Raw genomic sequence first — 12,750 nt, forward strand, 5'->3', positions numbered from 1 at the left:
ACAATAAATATAAAATCTCAACATTATTTTGGAATAGATTTTAGCAAGCAACAATGTAGACGCACATGATTATTTTTTTTTTTTGCAGGCGACAGAAAATGATGTGGCGGCGCACATATCTGGCCCGCAGGTCTTGAGTTTGACACCTACGCCCTAGAGGCTCAAAAGGTCGTGTACTGTATTTGTTTTGTCTTTCAACATGATATGATACTGCAACAAATGGGCGTGTGCGTAAGACGTATGGATGTAACGTTAGCATTCAACTTCAAGCATCCGCGACCATGACAACTGCGGGCGCTATCTTGTAACCGGCCTGTAAAGCCACGCCCTCTCCGTCTTCCCGCCCGTCACAGATCGAAAGGTGATTCGCTGGCGGCGGCTGTCGGTCAACGTGGCCCCGCCTTTTCCTGTGTGAGATCAGCTCGGCTTGAGCTCGGAGCGTTACTGTTCCCTTCTCCCCCGCTATGGACAACTTGAAGTCGGTGCTTTCTCTCGCGTCGTCTCGCTCCTGCGCTCTGAAGGTGGACGTCTGAGCGGATTACAAAGCTCGGCCGAGAGGTCATTTCAACTTGGGGGGGATAAAAGCCATTGTTTGTGGTCGTTTGACCGAAGGAAGCGGAGCGACATGCCTGTTTCAACTCTCTTGCCTTTCGCAGCCACCCCGAGTCGGAAGTCTGCCAGCCCGACCTCGTTCAGGTTGACGGAGAAATTCATCCTGCTTTTGGTGTTCAGCGCTTTCATTACGCTGTGTTTCGGTGCCATTTTCTTCCTGCCCGACTCGTCCAAGTTGCTCAGCGGAGTTTTCTTCCATTCCTCCGCCGTGGAGACGAACACCCGCACCGGTCCGGACGGGGGCGGCGGCGGCGGCGGCGGCGGCGGCGCCGGCGAAGGCGAGTCCGGCTCGGCTGGAAACGACGAGAAGGTCCTGGCCAAAATCAAGAAGGACCACGAAAAAGCCTTGCTGGAGGCCAAGGATACTTTACAGAAGCGTCCCGACGAGATCAAGCAGGACATTTTGAACGAGAAGGAGAAAGTTGCTAAGGAGAGTTTGGGTCGAGGTGGGAAGGCTGTCAACGATTTGCCTGCCGTCGAGTACCACAGACCCCCGGGGGCCACCGGGCACGAACCCCTGGACCCCGTAACAAGGCAGCGGCGGGCGAAAATCAAGGAGGTAAGCGTCCAACGAGACGGGAACTTCACACCGAAGCCGATGCGAAAACGTCGCGAATGGGAGTGCACATTCATTTCCCTCGACTCCGGTTTATTACCGGGCACGCCCGCACCTATAAATCTGCTCATTTACGTACACCGTTTGATTCGGCGCCCACACGATACCCCCAAGATTTTTCAATTTACGACCTTTTATTAGCGGACCGCCTGTTGTGCAGCGTCGCATCCGCCGCCGGCGAGAGTGTCAAACTTGCCCTTTAGCCCCGTTTCAAACGCAATGACGGAGCGATCGCTTGTGGCCGAAACAACGGCAAGAATGTCAAGTGGCTCCAATTTCAAAGAAACTTGAAAAACAACCAATCGAAAAACAGGATCCACCGGTGCGCCAAATCGTCCCGTTCATACCTCGCATGCAGCCTTGTTCGACTCGACGCATTTATGTGCCCTATTTTTCAACGGGGGGTCTGAAACTAAGATCAATGCCACATTGCCACATTCTCGTCACACTGTGACAAACTTTCAGAGAGAGAGAGAGAGAGAGAGAGAGAGAGAGAGAGAGAGAGTACAGTTTGTGGGCATGTGAAGAGAAATGTCAAGTTGCTCCAATTCCAAAGAAACTAAAGGACCTGGGGAGAAAACACAACATGTAATGACATCAAAATTATTGAGATATCTTTAGTAATAAGAAGAACTTATTATGACTTAAAATGGTAGCTAATGAGTCTTTGGTGGCCGTCCCCAGCTTGGTTGACACCATGATGATCATTGGCGATATTTAGCTCATCAAGGTCATTTTTATAATGAGCGCATCTCAAGATGTTTATTGAAGATTGTGGGACCGATGATACACGACTCTCACTAAATATCGTCGGCGTGCTACTAAGTGAGGCACCGCATTATGCACTCATGCGCAGGCCCGGTCGAGTTCTTTCGTGGTTGATAGAATGCCGTAAAAGTCGACATAGTTCACATTCAAATAGTAAAGGATAAGTCAGCCGATCTTGAAACAGCATAACATCAAGGTCTCGAGGGGAACCGGGTGCCAAGAAATTGATGGATTGGGGAAAAAAAAACCTCAAGCATCGACTGATTTGAAAAATTAAACATTGAGGTAAGAGTTTTTTCCCCCAATTACATTTGGCAGGGAATAGCAAGGAATTCCTTACAACAATCAATAAATAGCAAGTTGTGTTGTTTTTTTTTTTCAACCACTTGCGGAACAGCGATCTGGCAGAAAATGTCCACCACGTCATCAGCGTTTTTTCAAATACAAATTGAGCCTGGGAGGCCAATCTTTTCACACAAAGACTAAATGCAGGACATGGACTCGTGGCACACTTTCTTATGTCGCCATAAGTTCATAAAACCTTAATTAACTGTTTTAAAGCGCATTCTCACACTAACATGGAGAAGAAATCTGTTCACAACCCAGAAAAGTGAGTTCAGAGAGCTATTTCTAAATACATTATACATGTTTGAAGATAATTGCTTAAATAATATGCAAAGACTGAGAACTATGTAGTACAGTACTCAATTGTGGACATGTAATGTTAAACAGTTTTTCACCATTTCAGTGTTCCTATTTTTTTGGGGGGTGGACGATATGTAGAACCGAGGGGCACGCTGAGTACGTCATCACGGCCTGCGACTATAACGGACCAATCACGAGAAATGATCGCCGCGGCGTTCGATCCGCAGCAACAATTTTTTGCCGTGTGCGCGTCACGCTACGCAGAGGGGCCGCGCGGGCCAATTCGTCGGTCACGTGCTGTTGGTCACCGCGAAAATGCATCTTCTCTCCATATAGTCCATTGGCATGGGTGAAAAGTGAGGCGGGGAAAAAAAAGCTGGCTCAAAATCCAGCATATGGACCGGTGCTTCTGGCTGACGTGGTCGCGTTAGAGCGCCTTGTTGTCGCGTTGCGGAAAGCCCCGCAATGACCCAGTGTGATATATTCCAGCCACCTAAGGCTTTAATCAGCTACTGTATATTTTCACGGCGATATTTTTGCGGCTTAAACATGTGGAGGCATCAGAAGGATGATAGACTAAGTAGCATCCATTTTCCAGGTCGTAGCAGTGATATTTAATTGAAAGTTAACGGGGCGCGGTTTCAGCGGATTTGAGTTATTTTTTGGGGTGATTCAAATTTGGTGTGCCAACTTCAGAAGACATTTGATTTCACTTTACAGGGACCTTAACCATCTGAGCATCTATTTTCCTTTAAAAAAAACAAAAACATTTTAGCTGTGTAATAAAACTTTTCAAGTATGGGGATTTTTGTCTGATTGAGTCATTTTCACCTGAGGAGCCAGGACACGGACTGGTGTTGACACATTTCTGTTGATATTATCAACTTATCGGCCCATTCCATAAAGTTGGTTTGGATTTGCCGCCAGTCTACCTCTTTCAGCCTTTTCATATGCAAACGAGACCACTTTTTTTTTTAACGTCGGCGTTGTGTCGCGATCATCCATCTGGCGACGGCATGACTTTTAAAACAACAGCAGCAGCTGCTTCGCAGCTACTGAGGCGGCTGCTGTTCTTGTGAAGAGCAACACAAATGGTCTGGCTTGCGGGATATTTTTTTTATACTGATCAAATATTAATGAAGTAAAAACAACAACAACAACATAGCTTTGGGTCAGGCAACCCATTTTTCATGAGCTGACAGCTAGTGCGCTGCTCTTTGGATGCTGTATAGTATGCCATATGGACGAAAGTATTGTGACATAGCGCCAAATAGCGTTTCAAAAATCCATTTTTCTTTGCCGATATTGGCCTGTTATCCGATATCAAATATCATATACGGACACCCATTCTTATGACCCCCCCCCCAAAATTTATAATCATGCTTATTTGTAAAAACTTTCCAGTAAATTACCTTGAATTGCCACAAATTCCCATGCAAAGTTTCCAGTTTGGAATAGTTCTAAAATTTACCATCTTGACTTCCTGTGTTTTGCACTGAAGGACACTTTTTGATATCATGATTGATATGGAGTAGCAATACCACAGCATCAGGTAAACCGTATTCCTAAGACTATTGTGATATTAGCGTTGATAAACTGTACAAATATAACGTAAGCGAGAGCTGTGAACGTCTCGCGATGCCTTGATGTCATTACATTTCTGTCCATGAGCTCACGTTTGACGTTCTCGCTGGGAAAACTGTACGTTTAGTTCTTGATTGTGTTAGCATTTGTTGAGAAATGTCTGCATGACAAATGGAGTGGAACAATCATGAGAATTCTTAAATTCTCCACTTCCTGAAAAGTGATCTATGTGTCTTATCAGATTGAGGAAATTCAGTTATTGTTGGAGTCTTGAGTAATTGTAAGGTACTTTCTTCCAGGGAGCCACGGCCGATAAGTGGATTAGTATTGATATTGCTCCTGACATTCTGGATTGACCCGGTTCATAAGAGCGCCCGCCGTTGGAATAGATCACAGCGATCTAGCGGGATTCGGCATTGTTGGCGAGGCGTCGCACGACAAAGCGTCGGCAGCGCAATGGCGGCGTCAATAAGCTCGGGTCAGCTCTATTGATTTGACACCTTTACAAAAAGCCAGAAAGCTGCGGCTCAGGAACAGGAAAAACACGTCGAGAGGTCATAAAGCACAATAAATACAATTTAGACGCCCGACCAACTGATCTGTCAAACCAGTGAACACGCAGGTCTTGCAAGCAGCTGTTTTTTTAACTGACTTTGTTTGCTCCTGCCAGATTTAAAATGGCAGCTCGCTAATTTGTATACAATGACGCATGGGACAATAACCCATTATTATCCCGTTGGTGAGCCACGGTCTTCTGTAATACCATTGTAGTTGGCTCTTTTATTTTTTTTCTTGTCAATGTCATTCCTTCTTTTGGAAAATGAATCAGCAGACTGAATTGGTATAATGTCATCACGTCCCCACAGTGTAAATTTAGCGATATTTCAAATTCATATCCCTGGTATTATTGTCCCTGGTATGGTATAGCACACTCCTAGTTGCGTATTAGTTGTACGGTTGACAAAATATTGCGATAATATCAAGTTGCTATGCTGAGGCATCGTATGATCCAAACCTTAAAGATGAGTGACGTTTGATGTCTGGTACTTGCGACTTCGGATGTAATTTGACACCTCAAGGGCATTCTGCACTTCGAATCAGCTAATATGTTGTGTCGCTAAACAAGGCTAAGGGCTCCCGGTTATTGCGGTCATCTGTCAGCGTTGACGTGGGCGACACTGTTTGCCAACAAACAAGCGTCACTACAACCGTTGCCCGTGGCGGCCTCAGGTTCCACAAACAAGACGAGTAGATCGACTGTTCAACGGTTTGGGAAAAGTTTTTCAAAAGTTAAGAATCTTTTTCTGCGGTGTTGGCGGTTGACGTCTGTTGACCTGCCGGGGAAGGATAAACATCTTTCGTGAGCGAGCACCACAGTCATGCAATCAGGCAAATGTATTTGCCGCCTCCAAAAATAAAGACTCGGGGAGAAGACGCCATGTCAGCGGCGATCTCTCTCTCTCTCGCTATCTCTCTCTCTCACTCTCTCTCTCACTCTCTCTCTCTCTCGCTCTCTCTCTCTCTCTCTCTCTCTCTCTCTCTCTCTCATTCACTCACTAAACATCCGGAGGCCACAACGACAGGGGCCTCGCCGGGAAAACTCGCAGCTGATAAACAGGCGTAATAAAGGCGGATGTGGCCGAAGAGATGGTGTTATTTGACACTGTAAATAAGGCTTTTCATCTGTTTCTAACTGCCGGGAGAAGATTAGGTTTCAGGGTGGCTGGAAAGGAAAATAAACATACGCTCAGGTCCGGTTACAGTTCAGCTCGTGGTCCATATTAAGACTGGACTGCGAGCTTGGCTCTTAACCGGAGGAACGAGTTTTTTTGTTTTGGTTAGAAAATCTTTGATATGACGCTTCAGTGAAAAGGAATTACTGTGTCTCAGTTTAGATTTTAGTGGTAACAGTTGGGTCGCAGGGTTAGGCTTAGGTTTTTGGGCAGCGGTTCTCAACTGTCACCCTGGGACCTGCATTTTCCCATTGATGCAAAGTCATGATGCACTTTGATAAGAAGTTCAGAGCGATACATTTTGTTTAAAAATAGCCTATGACATAATATGGACAGTATATTAGAATTTGTAATGTTTTTAATGAGTTTTCTGTCCCACCAAAGGCATATTTATTGCTTGGCATGACATCCGCCAGCCAAAGTCTGAGCTGCACTATAGTTGTTTACGGAACAAACTAGTGACTAGAGAACAAGCAAATATTTCTTGTAGCTTTGTTACTATGTTCCGTGTAAGACCTTAGTATGCCTCTATGCTATTTCGAAAAAAATCCGAATAGGAACATATGTTATTTTTTATTAGCTGTCTGCGACCCACCCAAAAGTGTGTCGTGGACCCACCTGTTGAGATTCACTGGGTTAGTGAAAGGCTTTGATTTAGGGTTAAGGTAAGGGCAGGTTCAGGGATTAGAGAAGAGTTAGGTATGGGGTATGGGTTGGGTTTAGGGATTAGAGAGGTTAGAGGTTAGGGGTTCTGCGCTAGGTTTCGGGTACAGGCTAGGAGAGGTAGGAATGATTAAGGTAAGAGTTATCATCTGCACGCACTAGAAAGCATTTGGCCACTTTGCTAACAACCTTTTAGAGTCTGAAATGGAATTTCTTTATCAACCTAACCTGGCCACCTCAAAGTCCTATTCCTGTATCGACCATTGAACTAATTACCTCCGGCTCCTGGACCTCCTTCCTTCTCCACAACTCTGTGTGTGTGTGTGTGTGGGAATGTTTGTGTCAGCGAGAGTTACTGCCGATGGCTGAAAAGGCTCCGTTTAATCGTCTAATGGCTATTATAGCTGTGACTCGCAGCTGTATAGGGCCCTTGAGTGGCTTTAAAAAAAAAACATTGGAGCCCCCTCAGTTGTATTGCATGTGTGTAGCATGTTACATACGAATCTGCTCCACATGACTTTTGTGCAAATAAGATGTGTTTTCGAGTCATCTGAGAAATCTGCCCTAACACACGACTCCTAGCTTTGACCTGTTGGCAAAACATAGCCTTTTTGTGGTCAAAATATACTGCTTGTGTCCCACATACTTTATAGCATTTTTGGCTCATCATGTTTGCAGTTTTTTTTTGTGGAAAGAAACAAGTTTTGTCAGCATCAGGAACTCGCATTGCGAAAAAGATTTGAACACATCTTACTTTTTGTTTCAGTACATTTTGGTACAGTGTGTCTTGTTGTTTGTCAAAGACACATTTTTTGGATAAAAGACAGGTAAGTAAAAATTAAGATAGGGTAAGGGTTGGTTTTAGGCTAGAGGATTTAGGGTTATGATTAGCATTACAGTAGTGCTGTGTGAAATAGACAAAGATTTGCATCCCGATATAGTGTATGTATGTAGGTAAGGTAAGGTTTTTTATCGAAAACTATATAAAATAAAACAAGAATAAATATAATAAAAAACCCAAGGATACACAGTGGAAAAATGCCAAAATATGTGTTATTTGTTTTTAAAGAGGCGGAACGGTGGACGCGTCTGCCTCACAGTTCTGAGGACCTGGGATCAATCCCCGGCCCCACCTGTGTGGAGTTTGCATGTTCTCCCCGTGCCTGCATGGGTTTTCTCCGGGCACTCCGCTTTCCTCCCACATCCCAAAAACATGCTTGGTGGGTTAATTGAAGTCTCTAAATTGCCCGTAGGTGTGACTGTGAGTGCGAATGGTTGTTTGTTTGTATGTGGCCTGCGATTGGCTGGCAACCAGTTCAGGGCGTACCCCGCCTCCTGCCCGATGATAGTTGGGATAGGCTCCGGCACGCCCGCGACCTTAGTGAGGAGAAGCGGCTCAGAAAATGGATGGATAGTTTTTAAAGAATGCAATAAAGTGTAAATAATTAAAATAAATAGTAATAGTAAAGTGATTTGAGTAACGTTCAAGTATGCCTGTCATTTAATCAGTAAAAGTACTGATAAATGGACTGTTTCAGAGGGTAACCTTGAGGAACACGTTTGTCAGCTTGTTCTGACATGAAATGAAATCTCTTAAAATAACTTGCTGCTTTTTTACATTTAGTTTCACGTGTTTATTAACAGGTTGAGCGAGAGAGAGAGAGAGAGAGAAACAAGCCAGTCACCTCAGGCTTGAGACATGATCACTTACATGTAACCAAAGTACAGTACAGTTAAAAAAAAACGTCTCATATGTTTATTTTGTTTTCATCCCTTTATGGTTTTGATTTAGTGCCTTGTTGAGACTTCACGCTGTCTCTGTTCAGTGGTGTAACTTCGTGTTTTAAATGGGAGAACAAATTCGATGTGTTTGAGTCATTAAGAATGACTTGTTTGCAGCGGGTTTTCTCGACGACACCAAACCGCACCACGGAATTACGATTTCCTCTTTTCTTTGGACTCTGTTTCCACTTTGTTCTTGCATGTTGTTTGTATTCATCCCTTGCCATATCGCAGTTCACTTATTGTATTATTTGTGGTGATCATTTTTGCACACGGGCTGTTACTGCAGACTCATGTATCAATAAGCGCGAGCCAGGAGGAAAGAGTGCGTAAAAGACAGAATGTATGTATTTATCTCTGTCATAATATGAGTAATGAATATTGCTCTTAAAAAAAGTAAATATACAGCTGGCCTGGGAGAAATGTCGCATTCTGTCACATCAACTTTGTGACAGTAGTCAGTGTGAGTCGTGGAAGGCCCAGTGGTTGCTAATGTTTGGGTGGGTGGTCTAAGTAGGTCTCGATGTGGGAAACTGTCCCATTGCAGATATTCTGTGCGCTGCCCCCTGGCTCTGAGGATGCTGCATGAGGAAATATAAACTTCCCTGGTGACTGATGGGCGAACGTTTTTGTGCATTTTTGTAACCCTGGTCTAGTTGAGCCGGTAGCCCAAAGCGAGTTCCTGGCAACCCCGCACTACTACTCTCAAGCGCAACACTTCTGCTCCTCCTGGCTTGGTCACTGAGCATTGATTAACAAAAAAAAAAAGGCTGGAGCAAGATGAATTCTATGCATTTAAAGTTTGCGCTATAGGTCGGCCAGAGCGACGCTTCAAGCGTGAATGGCAAAACTATAGAAGTGTGTAAAGTTCAATTGTAAACACTGGCATAGCCAAATCAGTTTTGCAGACATTTGTTCATACAAATGGATAAAAACTGTTGCTTTGGGTGCCTTGTTTATACAACAATACCATTCTGGAGTGGACTTTTGAAAACTGGTCTCAAAGTGGATGTTTTAAAAAAAAAAACACTAAAATGCAAATATTTACTAAATTACAGTGTTCTGCCGGATACTCTCGGATTCACCCATTTGCAAGATGTCTTTTTGGAACCTGTTCTGCATTATTCGCTGAAAAAACACTCATTGGTTGTTTTAGTGCTCAGGCCAGCATGGTGTCTAATATAAAAGCATTGCTTTTGCACCATGTTGTGCCATCTTGGTGCCAAGCATCTATGTTAAAGTGGTTTGATGAGCTTCAACTAGTGCTTTGCATCTTGGTGCCAATTAGAACTATGAAGTGGATTGAGAATCTCCATGTTGTGCATCTATAGGCACTTAGAAGCCTTTTTGTTCGCTATTTGCAGAAGGTCTCGGTCCCTTCATTAGAAAGTAGGCATTGGCCAGTATCAAATTCTGACTGTATGATAATCGTGAGTGAAAATATTGCCATTTCACTGTATCATGGTCTTTCAATTACAGCTCTAAAATGAAAAAGAAAAGGAACAATTGAATTATTCTAAATAGAATCAAAATGGAGTACTTATTTAAAGACTTAGCAGAAAATAAGTAGCCACGGTACTTTTCTGCTCTTCTCTGCTTTATAATGTCGGAGTGGAAACAAACTGATGTTAGCCGTGCTAATTAGCTATTTATTTTACCAATTGTAGACACACTAACGCTTGCTTCTTGTTGCAAATGTTCATGTTAAGACATGCAGCATTGTATTCATAGATTAGTGTTACCCTGAATTTCTTGAAGAGTGGTGGGTGGCGCTTTCGCAAATGCGATAACTTATTGGAAGAACCGCCTCCTATTGCCCCTACTCTTTGTAAACGTTTCGCATATCTTTCCTCTGCCAAGCCGCTGTGCCCCGAAAATTCCCCAAAGAAAAGCGGAAAAGTCATCAGCCTCACCGATGACTAAAAAAATTAAATTTTGCACTTTTGAAACCCTTCATAAATGTACCCTAAACGTCATAGTTTCTTTCTCTTTGCTGCCTTGGCTTCAATTAGAGGTGTTTTGATACACGAGGGTGGCAGGTGACTCCGTTCGGAACATTTAAGATTTCATGTTTTAAGTGCTCAAAGTGCGCTATTAAATTTAAATGGCACATTAGGGCGTCATGTCAGCATGTCTTTCCTTTCCCGTGCAAAAGCCGAGCCCTGATTTGAAATGTGCCAGCCAGCCCTCATCTGCTCACTAAATAAACTATGCGCTCAAATTTATTGTCAGATTAGCCACACGAGAAGACTCTCGCTGAGATCGGAGACGCCGTTTGCGTATTCAGATGACAATAAACTAAGAGACTTTTATGCCTTAAAATACTGGCTAATTGCAATGTCAATAATGAGACGTCAATAGTCCTCCGCACGTCCCTGCAAGCCGCCACGTTAAATCCGTTTCCCTCTTTGCCACTTGTTTTTACAGCCAAACATAAATGAGAGGACAAGAAAAAGTCGCTACTTCAACCAAAAGCTTTAAATACCATCTGTGGCTCGCGCTAAATAACTTTTATTTTTAAAAGACACCCGCAGCTGAAACAAAGTGCTGTTCATAAAGATTATACTGACAAAAAAATAATTGCTACTTCTCTGCTCTTCTCCGCTTCATAAAGTAACGTCAGAGCAGAAACAAACTCATATTAGCCATTAGCTAGTTTTCGGCTAATGGGCGAAGCGCTGTGTTTTTCTCCAGTATGTTTGGGGTTCCGTGTATCCGGAGGGGGGAGGGACGTTGGCTGCAGATACTGTATGGTTGTAGTTGTTTGTGTTATTTTGTTGGAATCCAGTAGTGATTTGACTGCATTTTCTTTTCCTCTGTGGGGTTCCTTTTCAGTATTTCGTATGCGTTGTTGTCTTGTAGCATGGTTTCCATCTGCTGATGGCATGTGTGCGCGTCCATGACGAATGTTGTCTGTCCATGTTGCTTTGCTCAGTAGTTGCTTTAAGAATGCACGCTACGGCTTTACGGTGGTCGGCTTCTGTCCTCGGTCCTGGAGTTTATGGCATGCCAGCTCTGTTGCCAGAATGTATTCTTTGCGGGGTGTAAGTTTTGGGTGTGATTGCGGAATGTGATCCTCTTGATGAGTGTCCCTGTGAGTGCGTTTTGACAAGTTGAAAATCCATTGGGTTTTTGTTTTTCCCAGTTTTTCTTTTTCACAAACAGAAGGTTTTGAATGGCAGTTCTGGCTACGCATGTTTATTCTTTTTGTAAAAATGGTGTTATAAAGTTCATTGATGTTTGGCCATATGGGGATAGTTGATAAAATAAATTATAAGGTGGAGATTATCCCTGGTTTGGGATGATAAGCATGATTTACTCCACAAGATTCCACTTAGACCTCTTTTTAGACTTAGTCACAGCTTTTCGGCGACTTTTAAAATTCAGGTCAGAGTCAATAATTACACCATGATTTCTTACTTTGTAGCTTTCAATCACATGGAATTAGTCACAAGAAGCCTGTGTGCTCAGTGATTTACTTCTTGCCGCAGTTTGAATTTACATCCTTGGAGAGAACTATATATAAAAAAAAAAAATGTATCTTGACATGTATTGCCTTTTTCATTGTTAGCAGTCCATAGCAGGACTGTAGGATACGAAGCATCCCTCTTTCTTGCGACAGTGATGTATGCCAACCAGCACAACCCCTCAACCCCTTGTGCGCGGGGGCCTTGGTGTGAACGCGAGCATGTAAAATCCATGAGCCGAGGTCACCGTTAATGACCGGAGCCTCGTGCGTTTGTCACGGCCGTTCGGATTAGCGGGGCGAGGAGGTGCCGTTCGTCTTGTCTCCCTGGCGGCTAAGAAACGTGGTTAGCTCATTAGCATTCAAGAGAATATCGATTTGATTACGTGTACCGGGGAAGAGGGAATATATTTACACACGCTGCACACGGAACCAGAACAAACTCTTAATACAATGATTTATTACGACATTAAGACTCAGGCTTTATGTAATTTGAAGTCGTCAGATACCAGCATGCAACTGTTCTGTTCACTGGAAAAGAAAATGTACTACGGCGAGTATACAATAAAAATATGTAATACACTTTTCAAATTTAGAATTTCTTGAAGGGATGGTAGAAAGTGATATCGATAATTGTTTATTTGGTTTTGTTCAACCATAATAAACAATACCAAATAAACAACAATATTGGTTATAAAAAGTAAACGGGAACAAACATTTTTAAATTCTAAAATGCTTTTTTATTCGACTAATTGATGGACTGAGCCATAGATTGTAAAAATATTCGATAGTGACAGCCCTTTTGCAATGTTGATGTGAGACGTTTCAAGCATTTAAAAATAATGTTAGCAACCGGCGCCGGCGCCTCCGAGCGACACCAA

At 43.3% G+C, this 12,750-nt stretch overlaps 1 protein-coding gene across 1 annotated transcript in view; it reads left to right on the forward strand.

Moving 5' to 3' along the window:
* The first annotated feature begins 422 nt into the window (after positions 1-422).
* The window catches only part of man1a1 (mannosidase, alpha, class 1A, member 1), a 70,012-nt gene continuing 57,684 nt past the window's right edge, over positions 423-12,750 (forward strand). Inside the window, exon 1 of the mRNA XM_061704419.1 lies at positions 423-1,171. Within this exon, the coding sequence (XP_061560403.1) occupies positions 626-1,171 (546 nt within the window). The 5' untranslated portion in view covers positions 423-625. The remainder of the gene's footprint in view (positions 1,172-12,750) is intronic.

The sequence above is a fragment of the Phycodurus eques genome, chromosome 18 (genome assembly GCF_024500275.1).
Source record: "Phycodurus eques isolate BA_2022a chromosome 18, UOR_Pequ_1.1, whole genome shotgun sequence".
Classification (NCBI taxonomy): domain Eukaryota; kingdom Metazoa; phylum Chordata; class Actinopteri; order Syngnathiformes; family Syngnathidae; genus Phycodurus; species Phycodurus eques.